Consider the following 27,457-nt stretch of genomic DNA (forward strand, 5'->3'; position numbering starts at 1 on the left):
TTACTTCTCCAAATAGGAAAAGATAAATACCACCATTGTACAGGTATACTCACTAAATAGCCCTATTTGTACTATGTGTGTTGTGATGCAAGAGGGACTTTTCATGAACAGTAACATGTTCTAATAACATCTTTTTTTAGGAATCTGAAAAACAAAAGGGAAAAACTGTACCAGAAAAACCTGAAAATGAAATAGTCCAAGTAAAACAGAAAACTAAAAAACTCCTAACAAGTATCAAGAAGGAAATCCCTGTAGATGTGAAAAACAGGTAAGCCTAACAGAAGCTTTTTAGTAGGGAAGGCGTCTTGGTTGAAGAGAAAATGGATTGATATGTCTATGAATTCAGCTGTTGTGGTTGCCAGTCTGACTAATGCCAGCAGATACCTTTAAGCATCTTCCTCTTCCCCAATATCAGGGAATATCTGAAGCCTGTAAATAATAAATTATTTAATGGGAATACAGTGTGTGAGTAAAATGAGCACTAAATCCAGAGAAGAGAATCAGGTAATGTTAAGCTTTTTGTAAGAGGTATCACATACAGGAAACAGGGTTAATGTTTCTACTGACAGCACAATAAGCCAGGGCAAAATCAAGTGCGTTTACTTGCCCTTGTTGAAATTACAGCCGTGCAATTTCTGGTTTTCTATCATAGAGTTCTCTCACTCTTGGATATGTTATTAAAGGAGGCTGTTGCTGCTGCCCATCCCTTTCCCTTAAGAACCTTACAGCCTTCCTATATCTGGTTCTTTCTGAAATTCTGAAATCAGATCCATATCCAAGTGCCATAGAAGCAAACTACCAAATTGGCGTGGTTACACTGGCTTGTGTTTTCCCTGTTGCCGTAATTAATATGAGACCAACTCGCGTTAGTATAAATTCATCTTCTTCAAAATATTTACAAAATTTGTCTTTGTTCTTAAATAAATATTCATGTAATGGTATATTTCTGTTTATAATATAAATCACAAGTTTGTTATGCATAATAGTATTCTGAAGCTACAGTGACAGCTGTTTTGGAATTCTGCAAGAAATGGTTAAAAGTAATTCCTCCCTAGAAAGTATGAGAGACAGAATCTAACAGCTGGAGAAAAGTACAGTACAGAGACACATTAGTTTGGTGGTGGGTATGAGTAGCTTTATGTCACCAACTAAAAGATGATCTTGTACATTTAGGGCAATAGCATATCAGGAGCATGTGATCTAACCAGAGTGTCTGAGGGAGCTGGGATTGTTTAGCCTGGAGAAGAGGAGGCTCAGGGGAGACCTCATTGCTCTCTACAACTACCTGAAAGGTGGTTGTAGCCAGGAAGGGGTCCGTCTCTTCTCTCTAGCAACCAGCACCAGAACAAGAGGACACAGTCTCAAGCTGCACCAGGGGAAGTTTAGACTCGAGGTGAGGAGAAAGTTCTTCACCGAGCGAGTCGTTCGTCATTGGAATGGGCTGCCCAGGGAGGTGGTGGAGTCACCGTCCCTGGAGGTGTTCAAGAGGGGATTGGACATGGCACTTGGTGCCATGGTCTAGTCATGGGGTTTGTGGTGACAGGTTGGACTCAAATGATCTTTCAGGTCTCTTCCAACCTTGGTGATACTGTGATACTGTATGAGGAGAGCAAAAAAATGGCAGTTGCCATCTTTTGTTGCCTCTGTATAATCAAGCAGATTTCATAAACCTGGAGCTCCAGAATGAAAGCATCTCATGGAAGATGAGTGAGCCCTAATAAAAATGTGGAGCACTGTGTGGGAGAAAGTGAGCCAGGGCTAGGAAGGGTGGAGCTGCTTATAGGAGGAACACAAACTCTGCTTATGAATAGCTTTGAAGATGAGCACATTTGACATAAGAAAGGCACAGGAGACCAGTCTTTTGTAAGACTGTATGGCATGTGTATGGCATGTGTGCATATACATACATAAATGTAAAAATGGGGGGGTTTTATATGTATAAAAGAAATTATATTTTTATATATATAAATATCTTCAGCACTTCAGAGAGATAAAAAATAAAATGGATATCTGTTTTGATTTAGTTCCTTGGAATTGTCTTATACTCCTCCACTGGAAAACAAGCAGCGCAAAGCCTTTCCAGCCAAGATACCGACACAGCACCTTTTGACAAACACACCTAAACCAAGAAACCTCCCCAAAATGAGAGGTAGTGTGAGGCTATCTTATAAATACCATGGGAGTTTTATTTGGTTGATTGTAACCCCTTTTGAGTGCTTAATTCAAAGTCTGGTGTGTGAAGAAAGCTCTTCGGTTTACTATCCACGGACCTTTTCTTTTTCTGTTTTAATAGGTCCAAACAGTAAGTTAGTGGAGAGCAGGCCATCAGTATTAGCAAAATTTCCCAGTGGCTCTGGACAGGAGCTAGGAAACACTAGCAGCTCAGAAGGAGAAAAGGATTCTCCACCACCAGAGTGGGACTCTGTGCCTCTTCACAAAGCTGGCAGCTGTAAGTAATCAGAAGAGGATGACAGAATTAGTCTTCTGCAATGATATTGGCTTGGTCTACTTGTAGATCTCCCTATCTTTTTTTTCACTGGATAGCTCTGCTCACATTTTCTGTAGGAGGCCTCATTGGTAGCATCTGGTATATTTTGGGTGGTTTGAATAATGTGTGGGCAGAACACAGGCTGTTCCACAATTCTTCAATGATGAACAGGATTGAGAAGCTGCTGGGGGAATTGAGGAAATGAGAATTGCTGCTCAAACCCAAAATTTTCTAAAGCAGATGCGGTTTTGCTTGGAACACAGAAAATGGCTTAATACAGTGGTTAGCATGGGACACTACCACATGCTTCTTGATTGTGCAGGAACTGAATCACCTTCCACTTGATTGCCTGTGAACGTGAAGTCATCTGTCTCCACAGCACTCACTTAGAAAGGTTGTTTCATCTGTACAAATCAGTTGATCATTCATTATTGTAGTGAGATCTCTCTGAAAATAGGTAGTAAGCCTGGATAATGATAGGTGAATATAGAGAAGGAGCTACTTCTTTGATCACTGGGAACAGCCTTTATCCCAGTGCCTCAATTTGAACAGAAAGGATAGCAGGAGTTTGGGAAGCTTTTGCTGCAATGTAAATACAAGGAAGTTGTTTTGTTTCTCTTTTATAGCTACAGACAACCTTTATAAACTCTCTCTTCAAACACTGAATGCAGATGCTTTCCTGAAACAGCGACAGCCCTCACCCACGCCCACTTCTCCATCTCCTCCCCCACCTCCCACATCATTTGCTTTTGGGCCACGAGGAGGCACTTACAGCAGCATTGTGAACAGCAGCTGCAGCAAGTGAGTCCAAATCTACACCTCCTACTGATTTCCTAAGCACAGAATGTTGTGGAAGCTCTGTGCTTCACACAGTGCATCTCCCTTTTCTCAGATCCATTTCATCTTCCCATGAAAACTGCTTTTTTGAAGACAGTACTGTGCAAATCTTACCATGCTATTTATAATTTTCCTGGGGTTTCTTACAACTTAGTAGATTGCATGTAACTGCATGATTATCCATTGTTGAGCTGTTGTTAACATTTTGATGAATGTTAGCTTAAGTTGCCTTTTTTTTTTCTTTAATCAAACTGCTGAAGTCCAAACCCCTTTTTTTCCTTTTTTTTTTTTTTCCTTCTCTCTTCTTTTAGTGAACTGAAAAGCAAGCAGCCTAATGGTACCAAACATAAACTGGCAAAGGCAGCTTCTCTTCCAGGCAGGAATGGTAACCCCACTTTTGCTGCTGTAGCTGCAGGCTATGACAAGAGCCCAGGTACTAGAACCAATTTGTAATTTTAAGTATTTCAAATGGATGCATTCCTGTGTGGACTACCCTAGGTGATCCTGCTTTGGCAGAGTAGTTGGATTTGATGATCTCTGGAGGTCCCTTCCATCCTCTAATGTACTGTAATACTGTGAATATTTCCTGAATATTCTGGGTTTTTTTTACTTTGTTCATTTAATTTATATATATATGAAAATACATATGAAATATTCATTCTTTCAGGTGGCAGTAGCTTACCAAAGGTTTCTCCAAGCAAGGCAAATGCTTCTGGCAATATCAGCATTTCCCACACAGTTGTTGACAGTGATGGCTCTGACAGGTAAATAGGCAAATACCTAGTCCACTAGAAAAGAAGACTCTAAGCTGTTCAATGGCATTCTGAAGGTAGTAACAGAATTCATTCTGTTGATGGGTTTTATTTGTTCATTTGGTTTTGTCTTGTGTTCCCTGGGTGTCCAAACAATGAGAAATCAGCTTGGCTCTTCCAGTAGTGAGGAGTGTCTGCCAAGGTCACTTGAAATAGTTTACAGGCAGAATATCTCACTGTACAGCAAGATCTTTCACTCCCAGTTCTAACACTGAGACTAGAACTGTCACAGGGCTTTGTGTTATGAGTAGGAAAAGAACAGAGATGTGCTCAGTCATGTTCCCCAAGGCACAGTGTCTTCCTGGTTTGGCAACGCATGTCTGTCTCAGCTGTAAAAAGCAATGAGTGTCTGGTAACCTTTCTGGAATAGGAAAGAGACTTGAATCCAAATTTCAATATGCAAAGGAATTGCTTTTCTGAGCAAAGATGGTGGGTGGGACTTCCCTTTGTTTTGTGTTTTTCACTGGTTCTAGATAACTCATCTGTAGTTTCAAGAAGCTTGCCCACAAACTAATGTGTAAGCATTTGTATCCCTTCTGAGTGGCTCTACATGTTACCTACTTGTTCAAAAACCTGCACTATGGCTTGGACCCTATACATTTTCTGAAAAAGTGATCAAAAGAGCTACTCTCAGGTTTGTGTTGAAGCTCAGTCTGCAGATTAAAAAGTATGTTGTCTATAGCAATGTGTTGCTCCAAGGTGGTTATATACACAGGAGAGTGGTATTTTGCTGAAATCTTTGGTTAAAACACAAACAGGCTGATTCCCTAACTCTTATCACCATTACAAAAATATATTACATTTGTACATTGCACAGTTAAGAGTCAGTAGCGCCATGTTAATAACATGTGTATTGCTTTCCCGTTACTCCATAATGTTCAGTTCTGGTTTGTGGAGTCCTATCAGCAATCCCAGCAGCCCTGACTTCACGCCTCTCAACTCCTTCTCTGCATTTGGACATTCTTTTAACTTAACCGGAGGTGAGTTGTTGTTTTCAAATTTTTTTTCCGTATTCAAACACATGTAAAGAGACGGTGTGTCTCCATTCCACTAGTTTAAGTGTTCCCATCCCTGCCCTCCAAAAATGGTGAGCACACAGGAAAGTGTCTTAAAAATCTGATGATTTGTTCCATATCTCAGCCCACTGAGAGTTAGTGGACATTCTTAAGAGTGCTTACTGGGCTGGAAATACTATTTTTAAAAAACTCTCATTTTCAGCAAAGTTCCTTGGTATTTGTTTTTTCCTTAGTCTTCCTCCTCTCACCCCTTGCTCTGAAACTTTACTGTAGGTCTCTAAGGTGTGCCACTGGGCCTGTGGTTTCCTGAGCACTTTACACCTGCATTGCTCTATAATTGAGACTATGGCCTATCCCTCATGTACCTTTCCTCTAGTGTTGGTATAGCTGCATGATGACCTGATGCATACTAAACCCAGAAATTTCTTCCTGTATTTAAATATTTAGATAAACTTTCCGTAAGTGACTACTTGAGGTGGGCCTTGTGCAGGCAGGCTGCACTGTAGCACATGGATGCACTTACTGTGTTTGAAATGCATGGTATTTTTTAAAGTGTCTGTAAAAATTCACCAGCAATGCAAACTTGTAGCATTTGCAAAGTGGATTGTATGTCTGCTGAAAAGCACTTAGGTATCTGCAGTCAATAGTAGCTGCTGCTATGGGATTCTTTTAGCTTCATTGGCAGCACTTGGCACCAGTGACTCTGAGGGGTATCAGAAGGATCGGTTCTGTGTGCAGGGACCAAGTGAACCCCAACTACTGGTTGGGGTTCCACTTCTCATAGCAGAGATGGGGTCTGGGCTGGGGCACAGCCTGTGCCGCCTCCCATACCAGGAATTACCTGGGAAGGGAGCACTGCCGGACAAATGAGAGCTGCGATTACGAGAGGCTCCTTCAGCCCTGTCACTTACTCCACTCTAATTGTTATTCTAGCTTTGTAGCCACCGTCAGATATAGGGCACATGAGATGAGATCTGCATTACTGCGACCTTTTCTAATTGCAATTCTTGCACTGCAGCAGGACTTAGCAGCAAAGTATGGGAAATGACTGAAGAGTATGTCTGCTGCAGTTCTTGAAAAAAGAGAGAGTCATATACTCACTTTTATTTCATTTTATTTTTAGAGGTTTTTAGCAGACTTGGTTTGGCTCGATCTGCTTATGGGCAGGATGTTCAGAGAAACTGGAGTGAATTCAATAATGTTCCATCATCCATCTGGGATCCTTCAGCTACAGATTCTGTACCCTCCTGGCCTACAAGCTCGAGCTCCCCAACTCATACAACTGCAGTAAGTATTCAGTCCAAATGCAGTGTTTTAATACTGTTGCCAACCTGTTCTGTATCTGCCATCAATTTTTGTTTAGAAGATTTTTACATTTTGGGGGAAAGAAAAGCCACTGAAGAATAAAGGAAAAGGGAATTTAGGAGTATATATATTCAGCTTTCTGTGTAGTTGAGTTGATATGGCTTTGGACAAAGAATCATTAGTCCGCTCACTTGCAGGTAATAAATCCTTGTAAATTGCTTCATGTGAAAGTATTTCTCAGAAAGTGTCTTGCAGTGCTTACAAAAGTGTGCCTCAGGATTGTGGAAAGAGCCATTTTGCTCCTATACCATAGCTGGACAATGCCTCTGTCACTTCTAGCGTGACAGCTGCAAAACAGCCAATCTGATCACTTTCAGACTTTGATTCTGCTTCCTGAATCCAGTGTTGCACCTACTTGTAAATTAACAAAAGGTCAAAAAAAACCCCAATAACTTATCTAGAAGACCTCAAATGTATTCTTTTCAGCTTAGTAAAAACACTAAAGCACTGAGCATAACATGAAGCCATTTAAAATTACTGTTAATTTTGATAGAGAATATGAGTACAGCTAAGGAAGAAGAAACCCCAACTTTTGCACAGCTTGTATCACTGCTCTATCACCTCTTGCACCTCTCTGTCAGAATAAAACTTACATCACAACAGCTATCTTCAGTGCCAGCTGAGATGGTCCTTCATCTTGTCTTCTGAAAATGTTTTTGTAGTGAGTAAGAGGTAGTGTTTACTTCACCTAGTAGCAGTTCAGATCAGATGGGGGAAGGTGAAGAAGGTCACACAGCTGCTTACAGACACACACTGATCCTGCCTTTGTCATGCAGTTATAGCTGTAGCTGCAACCTCACTATTTAAGGAGAGATATTTGCTTTTTGGTCACATGGAGGGCATATTTCTCAGCATTTGGTAGGAGGAGTAGTCGAGGACAGCTAGAACAATCTCACTAACTCTTAACCTATTTTATGTCTGCTTCTGAAAAATACTTGTTTCATTGCTTCAGACCAAAGCCAGACAAATGGTATAGAAAAACTGTTAGTTTCTCCCTGACAGGAGAGGGAGGCATTTTAGGAGCTTATTTAAGGACAGTATCACTTAGTAAGTAGACAAGAAGCAGCAAACAGACTGAAATGTTTGAAGCCTTGTTAATGATGGTAATTTTTTTTCTCTTTTCACATGCTTATGGTGAGACAGAAGACAAAAACTTGGCTGTTCCCTATCACTTGCTCTAAGTTGATAGATAAAGGAGCAGGTACCTGGCCAGGGCCCTATCCTGTTCTCTGCTCTGGCAGAAAAGCCAAAGCTGTCCTTGCAAAGAGCACTTACGCATTTACACAGTGGCTCCTGTGTCACACTCTTTTCTAGGAAGGTTTCTGGGGAGTTTCCCTATTCCTGTTTCTTTCCCATTTTATGCAGAACTCCACTTTTGCACTAGAAAGCATTTGACTTCTGGATTCTGTCTCGTCTCAGGCTGTGCTGCATTACTGGTACTTATTCCCAAGTTTCTTTCTAACCACAGTCCCTCACTCTTTCCTCCATTTCCTTGTGTGTAGTTCTGTCTGCTGACCACTTTGTACCCCCCTCCACCAGCCTTGTATGGAAGGAGCAGTTTAATCAAAAATACTCTTCTTTGCTGCTCCTTTTCCAGGTTGCTTCTACTTTTAAGAGCCTTTCTATCAGGCTCCCCAAAATGCTTTTGGGCTGCTGGCTCTTGCCCACAGGAGGAAGTAGAGTGAACTTTTAGTGCATTAGGGTGGTCTGAGCAGCAGAATGAGTGTTTCTTGCTGTAAGCTTAGTAGTCTAATACTTGTATAGCTTATATATAACCATTTAGTTATGTTAACAGTAATAAAATTGAGACCCTAGTTTGGCTCAGCTTCTCAGTGACACTGGGAGTCCTAATGACGTTGGCCTGGTTAACACTGAGTAAGCTCAAAATGTCTGTCTGACCCTCAGTATCAATTTCTTTCAGAACCCTCTAATAATATTAATGTCTAACCAATTTCAGATATGATTAGACTGAGCATATGTTCTTTATTCCAAAGAAGAAGCTGAAAACCCAAAATGACGTTTTCAGAGTTTACCTTATTAAAGGGGTTTTTATTTTAATCTTCAGATGCAGAGTACACTGCTACTGGTTAACCTTTAGTGTGCATTATCTGAAAGCAGAGATTTTGGGAAGGGATGCCCTATCTCCACCCAGTAAATCCAAACATGTTTGTACCTTACAGCACAGACCCAACTTTTGGATGTATCAAGTTTACTGTATATTTGCAAATTGAATTTACAGCATATGTACATTAAATCTGTTGGCGCTGAGGTATGTAGTGCGTTAAGCCTACATGTAGCAGGTTCTGTGCTAATATTAGCATGAAAACTATGCTAACCTTTTTCATCTCCATCTCCAGCTGCTTCCTGTATCACTTTTTACCACATGATGAGTTAGTCTCCTGCTTGTTGCTTTGTACTTTAATCAAAAAAACAGTTGACAAAACCTGTGCCTTGTTTGCTTCTGCATGTGTTCTCTAGGCTTGCTGTACTTGTCCTGTGCATCCCAAATGCAATTGTGATATGTTGCAGCACACCTGCATCTGCACCATGACCATTTGTCAGAGACTTTCAGATGTCTTAAGCCAAAACAGACTTACTGGAATTCCATGACAAATGGCCAATTCTCTCCCCCTTGCCCCTCATCTGAAGAAATTTTGGATGAGTGAAAAACTATATACTGGGATGGGGAGGTACAGTGGGGCTGAACACAGGTAGGTTCATCTGAAATATATAATTTGTAGCAGGTTTGTCTGAATAAGATGGTGTTGGGTGATAGGTTGGACTTGATGAGCTCAAAGGTCTTTTCCAACCTGGTTAATTCTATCCTGTTCTATTCTAATACAAGGAGATAAGCTTGCAAACAGACAAAAATCTGAAATCTTCCATTACAATTTGAATTTTGTTTTTTTCAAGACCTGAACCACGTTCATCTACCTCATTCTAACTAATTTAATTAAGCTTGAGCTTTCTGGCCTTTGTGTTAACATCTGAGTACTAGTAGTGCTGAAATTAATAGTCATATGAGCATGAATTAGCTCAAATGAAAACAGCTTAAATGCCTATAATGTAGATTGCACTCTGCAGCCCATTCAGTCAGCAGACACATTTGGTGATCATTAGCAGTGTGGCTCCTCTGGGCAAGCTATAGTAAAGAGAGTTCAAAACTCCATGATGCAGCAAAGACGAAGGTTTGACAGCAGGCTTGCTGCTGCGTAAATACTTTCCTTTCATGGGAGCTGTGAACAAGGTGAAAATACAGGTTACCAAACTGATACTTACCTTGCTTTGTCTTTACTGCAGTCGATCCTTGGCAACCCGAGTGGCCTGTGGTCCACCACTCCATTCAGCAATTCTATTTGGTCAAGCAATCTCAACAGTGGCCTTCCCTTCACCACTCCAACAAATGCGTTGTCAGGCATTGATCTCATGGGTAGTGAAAGCTCCTCTGCTGCTGCTCCTCTGCCTACTGGTGCCACAGTTGCCAACCCTGCTGAAGACGTGGGACAGACCTACAATCCTTGGAGAATTTGGAGCCCAACAATTGGAAGAAGAAGTTCAGATCCTTGGTTTAATTCACACTATCCCCATGAAAACTGAAGCTAAGCAAAAGGAAAGAACTTCTATCTAGGTCATGATACAATTCTGAATGCAAATTTTTGAAACATCATTTCCAGGCTGTGGCTGGTTATTTGCTCCCTCCTCCCCACTGATCATACTTTCATCACTTGCTCCTTTTTAAAGTCTGTCCTACAATATGGTAGTGTGAGATTGCAGATAAACTTGGAAAAGTCTGGGTGTGGTCATAAATCCCAACTACAGCTGAAATCTGAAGAATTTCACTGGTTTCACATTTTACCATCTGCCATCTTTATTTAGGAAATAATTTGAACTATAAAATGGTCCTGGCATGCTATACTTCTACAAAAAGTATTGGTTTGGGTTTTAAATTTTTTTCCAGTATTATCCTCCAAGTTCTAATTTTAAATCAAACACACTTTGTGCTAAAATGCAGAGTATTTTTTTAAACATAAGGCTGTCTTTGTTAACACAGGTTCTAAGAATGTAAAAAAGGGAGGGTGGGGGAAGAAAGAAAAAAACAACAGTAAAACAAGAACCGTCAAAACCAACACAAAACCTTAAGAGCAAACTGGCTGAATGTAAGAGCATTCTGTTGGGACTGTAATACACTTTCTGTGCTGTTTGTACATTTGTAAACCTGAATGCATTTTTAAGTTAGACTGAAATGCACACAGCCAAGACTTGTGGAAGAAACAAGGTACTTTGTGCATTTCTTATGGATACAACTTTGGGTTGTACTTTAAAATAAATACTGCTTTTTTCAAGACCTGCCTGCTGGCTTTCTGTTCACTTGGTACTTTCTAAACTTGTGTGTGCATGAATCTAGTTGGCAGTGGTAGGCCAAAACCTACTGCGCTTAGGGCTTACGTTAACAGAATCTTCACCGCTGATGGAAACTGGCTCCTCAGCACTGTGGGTTTGTTTAGCAGTGGAGAACTACGAACTGTTTTCAGGATTACACAGTGCCACCCATTTGAAAATTTGCTGTATATCAAAGTGCTGGGAAAACACACCATTTAAGTTTCTGAATATCAGGCATAGTAGCAGCTGCTGCTCTTTAGGCTATACCCATACCTTCTGCAATACTGTTCTCATACGGGTCTGAACAAGAAACGTACTGTACTGGGTTTAGATAGGTACCTTAAAGGGAGAGATAAATCATCTTTCCCTTTATTAACAGTAAGGCGAGCCCCAATGACTACATAAAGCCAGATAAAAATGAACATTTCCATTACAAGAAAGTATTAACAGACACTAGCAATACTTAGTTTTTACTTGGACTCAGTGGCACTGCTTAAAATTCACAGCATCAGATTTTTTTTCAGAATCTGCTCTTTAAAAAAGAACTAATTTTAGTTAAAACCTTTATGCTACAAAGAATACTGTATGCAACAGAACATGAGGGTTAAATAACTAATTGAGATGTGACTGCTTTTCTAGCCTGCATTATGTAAACAATCTCAGCAACTGTCAGACTGCTGTCTTCTTGCTACCAGCAGAAGCTTGTAGATGCAAATCTCTGAAATAGGAAACTGCTGGAACTCATTTGTTCTTCAAATTTGGGTATTTCTAGAATCATGCAAGGTCATGAAATGTTCAACTTTGATTAGTACACAATTTCCTTCTGAGTAAGTGGGCAACCCAGTCTCTTACCACAAGTAAAATAAAGAATAAGCAGTTATGCTACAGACATGCCAAGGCCTGCCTTCTCTGTAAATGGAACTTGAAAAGACAACTAGCAGTAACTTCAAGGTGAAGGGAGCTGCCTAAGGTAATGTGATGCCTCTTCCCACCCTTCCCCCCCACAAGCAGGTGTTTATATTAGAATTGACTAAGCAGATAGAAGCAGACTAAGCAGAAGGTAGAAGCAGAAACTGATTCTGAGGTACCAATAGTCCTCAGTGGTCTAAGCAGTTGTGACGATGAAAAATCTGCATTAAAAGCATTTCCCTTTGAACAAGACATGGCAACACTCAAGTCACGTAGACTTCTTTTCCCCCCCCCCCCCCCCCAAAAAAAAATGTGAGCCATTGCCTTGTGTTAATGCAAATAACCTCTGCTGTTTTCGGAATATCTTCAATTCTTGCTTTCAGAGAGTTTCCTCATGAGGGGTGAAACAGTGTGAACCATCAAGATCTTTGACACACAGTTTTGAGTTTCCTAAGAGAAGAAAAACATGTTGTCTTCCCCAAATTTGTAAATGGAAATGTCCTAGGTCTAAAGACTTCCTACTTCTGAGTGTCCTGTCTTCCTTCCTTCTACTCAATGATTTTTGAAAGCACTGTCGCACTATTCTGCCTAGTTAAAGAAAGCAAAACAAAAAACCTGCCTTAAAAAGAAGTCCTAATTTTAATTGACAGAATTTAGGGGAAATATAACCTGGGTATTTCTGAAAAAACTCTGCACATTAAGTACAAGTGCACCACAGGTTTTGCTGCCTTCTCCCTGAGAAATTTGCTTGCCAGCTTTTATGATATAGTCATAGGCATTGAAATCACTTTTAGAATTGCTGCAAATTTGGGGGTGAGATAGCCAGAAGTACCCACAGCCATCACAGAATAACAAGACAGACCTCTTATGGTAAGAGAAAAACAAATGAAAATTAAGTTTTGGCAAAGCATACATAAAGTCTTGGACAAAAATCTAGGGTTTTTTGAAAGTGGTGTAGCCTGTTGGGAGGACAACTTAGAAGAACATGAGGAGAAGTAAGGTCAAAAGCTTGAAAGTAAGAATGAACTCTTCAAAAACAGAATGAACAAGACTGAAGCTCAGACCAGTAGGGAAGTTCCATCTTGGGTAAAAAGACCAGAGAGAAAAACAGCTTAAAGCACTTGGAAGTCAAGCTATCCTGGAAATTGGGAGGCTCTCAGCCCTTCTGATAAAACATTTTTTTCAGAACAGCATTAGGGCCAAACTACCATGAGTCAGCTCTTCTCTTCCAGACCTGGAAGCTACTGGGAATACAAAGTTCCCATCAAGGAAAATAAATAATTATTGTTAATTTTGGTAATTATTTTTGTTGTCCTAAAGGCCAATTCTAGTCTGCCAACTCTAACAAATAGACTGTAAAAGCCTCAAAACTTTCTGGCCTGTTACTGGAACCAGAAAGCCTGAAGTAGGTAGGTATGGCCCTAAGATGTGAAATCAGTTTAATCAGCATGAGTTCTATTTCAGAAAGTTCTTATAAGGCATTAGAACTGGCACTTACACAGTTAAAGTGTAAGACTGTAACAAAACAGGACATAAAATTGCAGCTACAGGGCAGTTAGTGTTTATTTCTCACATACTGACACTTGGAATGAAGCAACACCCCAACACTATGCAGCAGTAGGTACTGTAGCTTGGCCGCTGCTCTGTGAGAAAAGTCACAAACAGGAAAACTCCAGGACAACACAGGATACAGTGTGAGTAAACAGTGGGTGCTCAATACTGGAGTATCATCAACAAGTCATACTGAAATTGTCTACCATACTCTGGCTGATCATGAACTGTCTGGTCCAATGAGTGGTGAAATTAAGAGGTAAAACACTTTCATGAGGTAAGAAGCTATCTTTCACTGAAACCATTTCACCCAGGGTAATGTTTTGCACTAAATATAGCTTTGGCTGTGCCTTGCCTGTTTTCCCAACTTGTAATTATGACCAAGTTTTCTGAGCTTCAGTGTTTCAGCCTCATGAAGCAATTATGACTTCAGCTCATGAGTCAGTTCATTAGAAGACAGCCAGCTTCTGCTATATGGTTGCTGCACAGAATGGTAGGGGATGAAAGGGATCTCTGGAGATCCTCCAGTCCAATCCCCCCTGCCAACACAGGTATGCCTAGATCAGCTTGCACAGGAACACATCCAAGCAGGCTTTGAAAGTCTCTAGAGGAGATTTCACAACCTGTCTGGGCAGCCTGGTCCACTGCTCTGTCACCCTCAAAGAATCTTCTTAAGCTATTCTCTTTAAGCTTTTTGTGTTCTAGTTTGTACCTGTTGCCCTTTGTTGTATTACTGGCCACCACTGAAAAAGAGTCCAGTGCCATCCACATAACCCCTCCTCTTTAGATATTTATCTGCATTCATTAAGATCCTCTCTCAGTCTTCTCTTTTCCAGGCTAAGACAACTCAGGTCTCTCAGCCTCTCCTTGTAAAAGAGATGCTCAAGTACCCTCTGTTGGACTCTCTCCAGTAGTTCCCTGTCCCTCTTGAGATGGGGAGTCAGAGCTGGATACAGTACTCCAGATGTGGCCCTACCAGAGCATAGTATAGGGGAAAGAGAACCTCCCACAGCCTGCTGGCCGCTCTTTTTACTGCACCCCAGAATACTGTTGGCCTTCTTGGCCACAACACATTACTGGCTTGCAGTGAAATTGTTGTCCACCAGTACTTCCAGGTTCTTTACAGAATGTCAACCCCTAACCTATATTGACGCATGGGGTTATTTCTCCTCATGTGCAAGACTCTGCAGTTGCCCTTGTATATTTCATGACATTTGCCTCTGTCCAACTTTCCAGCCTTCCCAGGTCTCACTGAATGGCAGCACAGCCTTCTGGTGTCAGCCACTCCTCCCAGTTTTGTGTTATCAGCAAACTTGATGAGAGTACACTCCTTCCCTTAATAACGCCATTAATGAAGTTACTGAACAAGAATGGACCCAGTACCAACCGCTGGGGAACACCACTAGCTATAGGCCTCCCACTAGACCCTGCATCATTGATCACAACCATATGAGTGCTGGGTTTCAGCCAGTTCTCAATCCACCTCACTGTACACTCATCTAACCCATACTGCTTCAGCTTGCCTACTAGGATGTTAGAGGAGACAGGTTCAAAAGCCTTGCTAATGTCAAGGCAAACATCCACTGCTTTCCCCCCACCTACCCAGCTGGTCATGCCATGATAGAAAACTGTCACAATGGTCAAGCATGACTTCCACTTTGTGACTCCATGCTGATTATAGTTGATAATGTTCTTTTCTTGCATGTTCTTAGAGATGATTTCCAGAATGAGCTTTTCCATCACCTTTCCAGGGATGGAGGCGAGGCCTGTGCTTTCCTGGGTCCTACTTCTTGCCCTTTTTGAAGAGTGCAGTGATGCTGGCTTTCCTCCAGGTGCCTCCTCAGGCACCATTCTCCATCACCGTTCAAAAATGATGGAGAGGCTTAGAAGTAACCTCAGTCAGCTCCTTCAGCAACTGGAAGATAATTCAGTGACTTTATTTTCAACAGGCTCTGCTTCAAAACTGAATGTTTTCAGTCTGTTTCAAGGATGGACTTTATGCTCAACCAGTGCTTTAGTCATAGATACTAAAGCAATCTTCAGGATGAGTGGATCAGCATGCTCTCCAGCAGCCCTCTGAATACAGGGGTGATCATACATCACTACTAGATGCTGTCTGATACAGAAGCAAGTGGAGCATGACTTCTTTTGTGTATAGTAAAGAAGAAACCAAACAACCAAAACACAAAGCCACAAGCATCTGCAGGAGACAGAGAAAATATTATTAAGCACTAGGTTAAACTCTGGGTAACTAATACAATTTGAGAGCCTTAAGAAACAATGAAAACTGAACTAAAATGTTCTGTGGTGTGCTCGTTCACTGGTTGCTGTTGGCTTTCTAAATAGGGAAAGAACTTTTAGCCCCTTCAGCTTTACATCACCCATACTCCCAGTATCACCTAGCCTTATCAGTCAATTACCAGCAAGATCCTGCTAACACTGGAAACTTGGCAATGAAGAATGAAAAAATTCCCTAAAAGCTAGGCAATGTTCTACATTAAATAGGGATGACTCAGCCTATGGCTCACAGAGAAATTCCTGTTGTGCTGTATAAACTAGGAATTTTTTTGGACAACAGTAATTTGAAGGACTATTCACTTCTCTCTTGTTCCAAACCACCAACACAGAAGTTTCTTCCTGTGAGCTTCTGAAGCAGGTCTGGCTGCCAAACCTTGCTCACATTTGCCTGCCTGTCAAATTCTGTTCTGTGGCTGAAGACAGCTTCCAATTCAAGGGAGGGGTGTGGTGTAATAATCAACAGAGCTTAAGAAAATATGCGTCAGTTAAACTAAGCAAAGGCCGTGGCATAATGGGTATATCTTAATACTCTGAAATACTAAGAGCAGGGGGAAGAAAGACACAAGGAATAAACCGGTTCAGCTACACTGAGACACTGGAACGGGTTGCCCCTTCCCTGGAGGTGTTCATGGTCAGGTTGGACAGGGCCTTGAACAACCCCATCTAGTGGAAAGTGTCCCTGCCCATAGCAGCAGGGTTAGAACTAGATGACCTTTAAGGTCCCTTCCAACCCAAACCTACATCTATGACTTGGAAAGTTAGGGACAGATTCAGATTTTGTGTACATATAAGGGAGGAAGAAAAGGAGGGATAGAAGAGGGTTCCTATCCTTGAAGCAGCTGAATTTGGCAGTCTAAAGAAATACTGCAAAAGGGTAACATCACAGATCAAACAAAGTGCAGACAGCCATGCTACAAGCAGCACACAGAATGGCTCACAGTTATGCAGAGCTTAATTTCAGATGTGCAAATATGGGACATGGGCACTGGCCATGAGATGAACCCGTGGTTCCCAGTACATGGAAGTGAAAATGAAGCACAATGTGTGCTGACTTAGTGCCCTTGCATCAATCAACTGCATGCAAAAATCAATATGATGCAGTTATTAGAGCAATAAAAAACTAAATACTGCTGAAGGCAGCAGTTTCAGCACCAGAGAGCTTTAGAAAATGGACAATATTAAACTGTGCTTTGTTTTCAAATGGAGCTTCCTTGTGAAAAAGATTTGGCCTATACAACAATATTAGCTCATGAGAGAAAAATCCCAGTAGGCTTTCAAGAATTTGGATAAAATCATCAAACTGGAAAACCCTTTTCCCTAACTTAGTAAATGTGAGGAAGGCAATCGCCTCTTTCTGCACAGTGGAGTCCTGCTTATTTAGATAAACAGCACCCCTCCGTGGCTACCAACAGCATTCAGCTCATGGCAGACATACCACCCAGTCTGCAAATTTCCTCTAAGATTTTTCCTGAAGTCTTGGAAAAAACTTCTCAGCTGCAGCAGTAGCATATTGCTTTAACAAGTTGTACATTGGGAAAACACTACTGTCCTCAGTGCCAGTCTATTATTCTCCAGGAGGAATTTGTCAAAACCCCTAAATCAAGAGGAACTGGAAATTCTTGCAGTTCTCTGGCTAAGGTCAGTAAATCAGAGCACCTTGTTAATCACATCAGGCTTTTACTTCTCTTCAAGCATAGTACCACAACATGCCAGACAATGCAACCAAACGACTTATTTCCTATATTTATTTTAATATTTCTTTCATCAAATTTACAAATGAACCACTTTTCCTTCTTTCCCTTTCATGCTTTCAGGATCTTTTCTCCTATATCTGCTCACCTAACAGAATTATGTTCTCAATACTGAGTCCTTTTAATCTGTGATGTTCTGTTCTTGTTCAAACCACTCAGCTCCTCCAATTCACACAGAACCTTTTTTACAACTTGTCTCTACATCCCTGCTTGAGGAACTTTATGCAATTATTTTCTATTTTTGTTCAAAAATCTCAAATGCCTTGGTTTCTACTCCACCACCTCAAGATTTCAATCCACTTTATCCTTGTGAAAGGTCTTTCCTGAGCTTTTTTTTCCAAGGCTCCACATTTGCTCCCCTTTGACTATTTCAGTTGTTACTGTTCATGCTCTCTACAACTACCTGAAGGGAGGTTGTAGACAAGCGGACGCTGGTCTCTTCTCCCAGGCAGCCAGTACCAGAACAAGAGGACACAGTCTCAGGCTGCACCAGGGGAGGTTTAGGCTGGATGTTAGGAAGAAGTTCTATACAGAGAGAGTGATTGCCCATTGGAATGGGCTGCCTGGGGAGGTGGTGGAGTCACCATCACTGGAGGTGTTCAGGAGGAGACTTGATAGAGTGCTTGGTGCCATGGGTTAGGTGTTTAGGTGGTGTTGGATTGGTTGATGGGTTGGACGCGATGATCTTGAAGGTCTCTTCCAACCTGGTCTATTCTATTCTATTCTATTCTATTCTATTCTATTCTATTCTATTCTATCCCAGTAACTAGTTCTGTATCAAAATCCTGTCACAGCCCTGCTCTCTTAAGACTACACTGCACTGGAAGCCTTGTGCATGGCTATGTTAGAAGAGTTAGTGATCTTGGACAAGCACTGCCTGCCCTGCTGGGCCTCCTACTTCAGGCTTCACAAGGTGGTACATTGGCACGAGTAACTGCTATAAAACCCCAGCACTGTAAGGGAACGTGCTGGAATGCCCCTTGTTGTAATCTGGTGAACATCACAAAAGAGAGGACAGGACACTTGCTTGTCAGGAGGACATAGATGGGTTTGTTCCAAATAAAAGGCACCACAGCGCAGGAAGGGAATAAACCTTCCCAAGGATGGGATCTCCACAATCTGCCATGCAAATCCATCTGGGGTCTGTTCAATGCTGCACTAAAAGGAGGTCTCCCAGTCCTTGACGGTGTAGGAGATTTACTCACTAGCTATATTCACCTTTTTATGCTACCCCATTAAAATGTCAATGTTATTACACTATATGCTGTTGTGTCTTCCTTTCTGAGATCCAAAAGGAGCCCCTGCCTCCCCTATGCAGAACTTAGGTCACCTACGTATCAAGATTTATGAATACATATTGATTAAAACACAAAACTCAGATCTAAACACCTTCAGAGTTTCCACCCTTCTAAGCACCACTTTGCTGCTCAGTTTTAGCCCGGGCTGCTGGCTTAGCTCGTCAGCAACTATCCAACAGCATTAACACACCTGCAAGATACTGAAGTGGCACCTGAATATTAATGCTGTGGATGACCCTGAACTGCACCTGCATGCTCTCACATGGCCATTCCCAGTCTCTGCAAGTACAGACTTTGGGCTGTTATCAAATCTTTCATCAAGTTGATAGAGTAAGTGGTAGGACCAGAACACCAGTTGACTCATCTCAGTCTTTTCAAACTACCATGAGTTCAAAAGTTTTCCTTTGTTAGAAAAGCTACCCACTTTTTTTTAGTAACAGTATTCAAAAGTTCTGTATTCTTAGCAATCTTGATTTACAATATGAAAACAAGAATAATGATCCTGGTAGTAGAGAGGAATGTATCAGTAAAATGCAAAGAAAAATAAGAATAGGTACAGTTAACTACCACCAACTAGTTAACTACCTCCACAATAAAAAACTCACAGGTTAATTCAGGTACTGCATGCATATTCTGGATAAACCTCATAATCCCCAATCTCTAAGGACTCAAATGATGAGAGAAAGAAAGAAAAGACTGAGTATCCTACTGGCTGATAGTCTCAAAAAACTTTATTCTGGCTCCTGCCATAAGCCATGTCTCACAGTGGTGTTGCAGAGTTACTTACATCCACGGACTACTCCTATGTAAGTATTAGAAAAGCTTGTTTTTCACACAGAAAGTTCACTTTTTTTTTTATTTGAAAGCTCTATGGTTTTCATGAAAATATTCTAAACCTGACAAAAGTCAAAGATACTCATCTTCATCCATTTCCCTATAGATCATGAAGTTCTGAATATTTCTACATTTCAAGCAATAGCTACTCTCTCATAAAATTTAAACTAAAGTTGATTGACAGTGTAACTTCCTGCTAGATGACAAATACAAACTCCTGTCAAGCTTATGGGAAATGTGGTCAAAACACAATGTGAAGACCGTGTAATAAAATCTTAATGTTAGAGGAACAAAACGGGGCAGGAATAACCCTGAATCAGAAAGCTCTGAGATAAAAAAAAAATTTATAGGGGGGAAAAAAATCAGAATTACTATTAGAGCTATCTGAGACATGACAGATGGATGTCTCTCATGCATCTAGATTAGGTTACCTCATATTTGTTACAAACCTGTAATGTGAAGGACATTTTTACAGACATTTTTCAAACAAAGCACTTTCGTAGCAGCAGGTAGTTTCCAGGATTTAAATGTTAGATGCCAGAGCAATCATTTGCCTAGTATCAACATGAATCAGTGGTAATTTAATAAACATGTTGAAATACCTTTTAAAAAAGAGTACATTATTTCAATCTTGCCTTCAGGTCTTCTCAAATCTGCACTATTTGTGAACAGCAGCATTTCAAGAGATGGCTCAATTTAAGCAATTGGTAGTCAAGTGTTAAAAGCACTGAGCTACCTTTCCTTCATATAAACATGATTCATTGCTACAATATGTTATGAACTCTAAAGGTCAACTTGCCACTACTTCCAAATGTTTCCATTGCCAATGTCACCAATATGCCAAGTCAATAGAAATCTAAAATATTAGCAGTTACCTGACTACAATAGTTTAGTAAGTTTCATTTAAGTACAGGATGTAACAAATACATACTACTAGAATACATAGAATAAACCAGGTTGGAAGAGACCTTCAAGATCACCGCGTCCAACCCATCAACCAATCCAACACCACCCAAACAACTAACCCACGGCACCAAGCACCCCATCAAGTCTCCTCCTGAAAACCTCCAGTGATGGCGACTCCACCACCTCCCCAGGCAGCCCATTCCAATGGGCAATCACTCTCTCTGTATAGAACTTTTTCCTAACATCCAGCCTGAACCTCCCCTGGTGCAGCCTGAGACTGTGTCCTCTTGTTCTGGTACTGGCGGCCTGGGAGAAGAGACCAACATCCGTTTGTCTACAACCTCCCTTCAGGTAGTTGTAGAGAGTGATAAGGTCAGCCCTGAGTCTCCTCTTCTCCAGGCTAAGCAACCCCAGCTCCCTCAGTCTCTCCTCATAGGGCTTGTGTTCCAAACCCCTCAACAACTTTGTTGCTCTTCTCTGGACAAGCTCCAGCAAGTCAACATCCTTCCTAAACTGAGGGGCCCAGAACTGGACACAGGACTCAAGGTGTGGCCTAACCAGTGCAGTGTACAGGGGCAGAATGACCTCCCTGCTCCTGCTGGCCACACTGTTCCTGATGCAGGCCAGGATGCCATTGGCCCTCCTGGCTGCCTGGGCACACTGCTGGCTCATGTTCAGTCTACCGTCAACCAGCACCCCCAGGTCCCTCTCAGCCTGACTGCTCTCCAGCCACTCTGACCCCAGCTTGTAGCTCTGCATGGGGTTGCTTCTAAAACAGATGCCGTAGACTAGGGAGAGGGTATAGTCCACACTAACAAGCAGTCATTGCTTACAGACTCACAGAATAGTTTAGCCTGGAAAAGACCTCAAATATTATCAAGTCTAACCGTTAACCTAGCACTGACAAATCAACCACTGAGCGCCATATCGACATGTGTTCTAAATACCTCCAGGGATGGCGACTCCATCACTTCCCTGGGCAGCTTGTTCCAGTGCTTAAGAACCCTTGCAGTTAAATAAAAAATTATTTTTTTAAAAGCCCCTAATATCCAGTTTAAGCCTGCCCTAGTGCAATTTGAGGCCATTTCCTCCTGACCTATCACTTGCTACTTGAGACAAAATACATGTTGCCACAACCTTTCAGGTGGTCATAGAGATCCGTAGTTTCCTTCAGCCTCTTTTTCTCGTAAACAACCCCAGATCCCTCAGCTGCTCCTCAGAAGACTTGTGCACTAGACCCTTCACCAGCTGAGGAAAGATAATGAGGAACAATAGTTTGTAGTAATACATCTATGAGAGAGGAGCTCTACAACTCCCATCTGAAGGGATCACTCAGGCTCTACCTTTCACAGTGGCCTCCCAAGCCTTGTGCGCCCCCAGACCAGCAACAACCACCACAGATCCCTTCACCGGCTCTACTGACAACCACCGCGCCCGGGTGGGTGACATGCAAGCTGCCGCCTTCCGCTTGGCTGGGTACTTTTGGTCAACCCGATGGGCCCCTCCCAGCACCAAACCCCACTGAGGTAACTGCCTCCCCTTCCGGTAAGGTCTGGGCCACCCTCATAATTCCCTGGCACGAGGTGATGGCGGTTGGGCTGGAGACTGTGGCACACCCCTCCCGCCCGGTGCTAACAGGCTGCCGTGCAGCAGGAGGATGGCAGTTGGGGTGCATGGGGCAGCAGCAGCAGCTGTGTTCGGGTTGGCCCCGTGTCATTGATGAAAATGGGTGGCAATGGGTGGAGCAGGCTGAGGAGGGGCAGTTAGAAGGTCCCTGGCAAGGGAAGAGCTCTTCATAGAACCTCAGAATGGATTGGGTTGGAGAAGACTTTAAGGGTCATCTAGTTCCAAACCCCTTGTTGACAGCAGGAATAACTTCCACTAGACCAGGTAAGTCAAAGTCCCATCCAAGCTAGCATGGCACACCTCCAGGCAGGGGCTGTCCACAGCTGCACTGTGCAACCTGTGCAAGTATCTCATCACCTTCATAGCGAAGAACTTCTTCCTAATATCTAATCTAAATGTACCATTTTTCAGTTTGAAACCATTATCCCTCATCCTATCACTACAAATCCTGATAAAGAGTTGCTCTCCATCTTTCCTGTAAACCCACTGTAAGTGGTTTTCATGATCCCCTCCACAAACCTTCTCCAGGTTGAACAACCTCAACTCTCTCAGCCTGTCCTCATAGGTGACGTGCTCCAGCTCCCTGATAACTTTGTGGCTCTCATCAGGACCCACTCTAACAGGTCTGTCTATTCCTGATGCTGGGGGCCCAAAGCTGTACTCCAGGATGGGGTCACATGAGAGCAGTCTCTTCACATTTTGAGTGCCACAGGGCTCCTAAAACTCCCACATACGCCTGCCTGCATGTGCACACGCACTCATGGGTCCATGAGAGTTCTGTGGCTAACAGCATTATGGTTATTCCTGGCTTTTGGGCGGTATAAAATATCTGCCAGGCTTCCCTGCTATAGAAACTGCTGAGGTGCAGTTTTAAAGGTCTTTGCTCCTATTTAATAATTTTGTTAATTACTCCTGTCCTCATTACTTCTGTGATGCACTCATTGCTGGCCAATTACATCATGAATAAACAGATAAACTGCATCCATCCTGACATGATTTAAATCATGTGAGTTGGGCAATTTTTCTCTGCATTGTAGCAGTATGCAAGCACAACTTGCGTAGGGCCTGGGCAGCAGTAAGATTTTAGGTAATGCTTTCATGTGCATACTGAAAAAGATGAGCTTGTATGAAGTGGCAGATTGAAGCAACTAAGCACACATCACAATTACCAGAATTGAATCTGATATGGGCATCCTGTAGATAAGTAACTGTTTTATATACCAGTTCTATATTCCTTATAATTAAAACTTTAAATTAGATTGAGAATTTTGTAAAACTTCTCACCTTTTGCCCCCCAACATGTAACTGGAACATACTTCCAAACTCCCTCCCAAAGGTTTTGGCTGGGAATCCCTGTAGTATTCACAGCAGAAAAGATTTCCAATGACCCTGGACAGGAGCACTAAGCAAACAAAACCATTCCCACTTCAGATCACTGATTTCAGCCACAGTGTAATCTGTTTATGTTCCAGGTAGTGCTTTTCCCATTGGCCATTTCAATCTCTCTTAACTTTTCAATGCTACAAATAATTAAACATTCAGTGAGCCTGATGGACAGTGACTGACTCCAGGCATAGCAATCTGGTCTCAGGTCACAGCTGTGGTGTGGCACTGGCAAGGCTTCTCCACCTTGGTTCCTCAGGAAGAGTCAACAAGCACAGTGATTTGGGGTCATGTCCAAAATGGTACACTTAAGTAACAAACAGCATATTAGCTTGAGTATTTTTACTGCAATGACCAGAACTTTACAATAAATTACATGGATGCTTGGTAAGTTCCTTACTCTGTAAAATTTGTACATTTCTGCAGAAATTTACATCCAGAATACTTAGGATATATGCACAAATACAACAGCCACCACAAAAAACCCCGAACGAAACCCCAAACAAAACTGCCTCATGCTGAAGTCTGTGTGAAATCAGAAAACATGAGAAATCATAGGACTAGGCTGGCAAATAACATACCACTTAGTATCAGCATAACTTAAGTAAAAACTGGGATACTGGATTTTTATAAACTGTTGGGTTTGTGCCACCAACTGACCACATTACACAGCCATGCATGGCTCCATATGTCATCATCATGCAGCCAGAGGAAGGCAGGTGCAATGGCCGAAATACTTCATTCATTTGGAGCAGAAAGTCTGCCTGACACTTAAAATTATGTGAGAAAAAGAGGTTACAGTTGAGATAAGCTTCCTCATTCATAGCCTTACAGTCACCATACATTAGGGAGAGCAATTTTTAACAAACCCATGCACAGTCATCAATAATACATAGACCAAAAAAAAATATGAGGTGAGTATCAGAAATGTTTAGGAACTCATTGACTGAAAATCGCTGAAAAACCTTACTCTTGGTCACTAAAATTACCTACAGTTTCTTCTGATGAGGATTCTTTTGCCAGTTTAAACAAGCATCTGGCTATGTTTTGTTGTATTCCTCTAGGATTTACCACATTTTTTGTGCTGCATCAAATGAATATTTTTTTTTTTGTCAGAGTACATGTTTCAAACTTTCAGACATTACATCTGTGACATCAGGGAGGCTTTTCTGAGCCGTGGCTAGTGTGCATACATAGAAGGCTGTATCAGAGCTTAAGTCCTCCCTGAAGGCTATCACACAGCAAAAGTCCTGGCAAAGAAACAGAACAAGTTCTGGTTCCAAACTGAGACATACAGTTATTTATTGCTTTCACCAGCTCCCCACAGCATCATTTACAACCCATGGACACACCCTTCACATAGCCACAGGTCCATAGGCAACCTGGGTTCACAGTCACTTTGGGTTTGGAGTGGAGAAGTCTTTATGAAGATACACATGCCAGCTTCATCAAGTGACAATTTCTGTAACAGCTTGGAATGTCTTTTGAAGATCCTAAACTTTCAACTATCTTTTAAACACACGACCTTTTTAAATTGGAAAGAAAATGGATAGATTGGTTTTGGACACTTATTAAAAAAAAATAAATACACATATGCATACACACATGTATATAGATGTATTTTTCATCTGCTGGTTAGGAATTCCTATCTGTCCGTGTTTTGAATGAAAACTGCAGAAGTTTTTTTGGTACTCAAAAAAACCCACCACAAACAACAAACCAAAACCCCTCATACTGCTTCTGTATTTAACTGTTTCTGCTGAATGTATAGCATATGGGACAGACTGACCTAACTACAGAAAATTGACTTGTGTATCTGTAAAATATCTCCAAGCATAATACAGCTTAATACATTCTCCACCAGATCAAGAACATCAAGTCAAGGAACTGGGAAGTGTTTATTTTAAGTTCCCAAAACTGCACTAAAAGCAAGCCACGATTTGTTACTCTTGTCAGTTCTTTATTGGTTTTCATCCTAAAGACTAGCACATTTACAGCATACATGAATTGCATGAACTAGAATATATAAAACAGTAGCCATATGTTTATGATCTCTTAACACTGCCCCAAAAGAAATAAATAAAAATATTTCAATGCACACAGCTTGGCAAATACAGTTGTGTTGGGACAAAACAGTGTTGTATTATACAATAATTTTACATGTAGAAATGAAACAAAAGGCAACTGTGCTGCAGGTACTTTCACAGAACATACACAGAACATACTTGGCAACAGTTTGGTTTGTTAAATCTTTGTATGTTTTACAATTTTTTAAAAATGTACTCAAAAAAAGAAAATTAGACAGAACTTCATTTTACAGTAATCTTAAAATTCACCTCTCCTATGCAACAAAAAAGCTTACTCCACCCTTGTGAAGCATCCTATGTGGATTTCAAGTTTCACAGTTTTTGATGAACTCCTTGAGATCTTACTGTTCGTAACGCCCTTTAAACGAGCCTGTTGATGTGCATGTACTGACAATGGCATATATATATAGACACATATATATAAAAGCTGGACAACAATGGTTTTTACACGTAAGCATACCGAAATCAGACTACTTAAAATAATGCAGTACTTGAGACTGATATCCCACCATTTTAAAATGGTTAGCAAAAACCATGCACATACAAAATTAATCAACTTTTTCTGATTACATTGGTATACAAAACAAATAAAGGATCACTAAGCTCTAGAGTTGATCTAATGATTGTTGGCCATGGTCTAAGCGAGCGGCTCTGATAATTGTTACAGTAGACTTTATTAATCAGAAGGTGAATGTTGGAAGGTTTTTAGTGTAACAATATATGACTCAAAACATAATTAAGTATGTTTGAAATATGCAAAATAAAATTATCAACTCATAAAAACTAAAGGATACAAAGAATATAGTTCATAGAAACATAATTGTAGAATTTAATAATGGGCCAGGGGCTGGAGGTTGAGCAGAACTAATGGAATAATATGCCTACAGAGATTCCATTGTAGAAGTTTTTAACACCGAACATTTGTTTATGAATAAGATACAATAAATGTTAATTTATTAATTGGAGGACAGGGTTTGTAAAGGTTCTAAGGGCCTGTTGTACTGCAGATGACCTGGACAGGTACTACCATACACTGATTTTGCACAGAATTCCATGTTTTGTTATCCTAGAGCAACTGATAACAAAATGGTAACAACCTAGTTCAGCAGAACTCTTCTGACCGGGCTTTGTGACGTGCTGCTCAGTGATAAACTGCAAAAAGCAAAATGCAAAAACTGCTAAACCTGGAACCCCCAAACCTACATGGGAGCAGAATGAACATGACTGATTGATAGAGCAGTGACAGCACAGACAAACATCAGTGAGAGGGAGCAAGAAATTAGAAAACAGCCATATACTTACCTGGCTGTTGCTAGTCTCACAAGAATAAATTAATAGAATTTTCTATTCTAAAGTTTATATCCTTAGAAACGAGAGGAAATGGGCACAGTGTGCTGAACAAACTAGAGATGACTTGAAGTCAAAATTTAGCTTCAAAGGCATTCTTCGCGGATGAAATCTGTTCAAGATTTTTTTTGTTTTCAAATGCTATCTGATTGCCTGTGGTTCATAGGCATTAGCAGTAGCACATGAGCAGGTCCTTTCTAACATGGGGAGTCACTACCTCCCTCAGAAATACTCTGAAAAACATCATATTTGCCCTCACAGGATTCTGAACATCTGCCTGGGTAAATGCAAAGGTAAATGGAAACCAGTTTGGAGGGAAATGAGGATTAATTGGGCACTTTGAGCATCTTTGTAAGGACCTAAAAATTGGTATGTAAAAAAGAAAAACAGCAATCAAAACCAATGTGGACCCCCCTGAGACCCTAATGCTTACAACTCAGAGGTGCTATAAAAAGCCATGGGTAAAAATGTGTTACTATAAGATACCATGAACAGACTGAGCATGCTATGTGCAACATTAGCAGCTTGCTTCTTGCACTTGCCTTAAGACTGGAGAGGGGCACAGGCAA

The 27,457-nt window shown here is 41.3% G+C and overlaps 1 protein-coding gene across 1 annotated transcript in view; it reads left to right on the forward strand.

Annotated features, from left to right (window-relative positions):
• TMEM131 (transmembrane protein 131) overlaps positions 1 to 10,859 on the forward strand; it is a 113,097-nt gene extending 102,238 nt beyond the window's left edge. The window contains exons 33-41 of the mRNA XM_054163168.1: positions 141 to 268; positions 2,025 to 2,149; positions 2,294 to 2,449; positions 3,115 to 3,289; positions 3,637 to 3,758; positions 3,993 to 4,089; positions 5,020 to 5,117; positions 6,277 to 6,440; positions 9,819 to 10,859. Coding sequence (XP_054019143.1) covers positions 141 to 268; positions 2,025 to 2,149; positions 2,294 to 2,449; positions 3,115 to 3,289; positions 3,637 to 3,758; positions 3,993 to 4,089; positions 5,020 to 5,117; positions 6,277 to 6,440; positions 9,819 to 10,115 — 1,362 coding nt within the window. The 3' untranslated portion in view covers positions 10,116 to 10,859. The remainder of the gene's footprint in view (positions 1 to 140; positions 269 to 2,024; positions 2,150 to 2,293; positions 2,450 to 3,114; positions 3,290 to 3,636; positions 3,759 to 3,992; positions 4,090 to 5,019; positions 5,118 to 6,276; positions 6,441 to 9,818) is intronic.
• Positions 10,860 to 27,457: the final 16,598 nt, after the last annotated feature.

Source organism: Dryobates pubescens, chromosome 7 (assembly GCF_014839835.1).
Source record: "Dryobates pubescens isolate bDryPub1 chromosome 7, bDryPub1.pri, whole genome shotgun sequence".
Taxonomy (NCBI): domain Eukaryota; kingdom Metazoa; phylum Chordata; class Aves; order Piciformes; family Picidae; genus Dryobates; species Dryobates pubescens.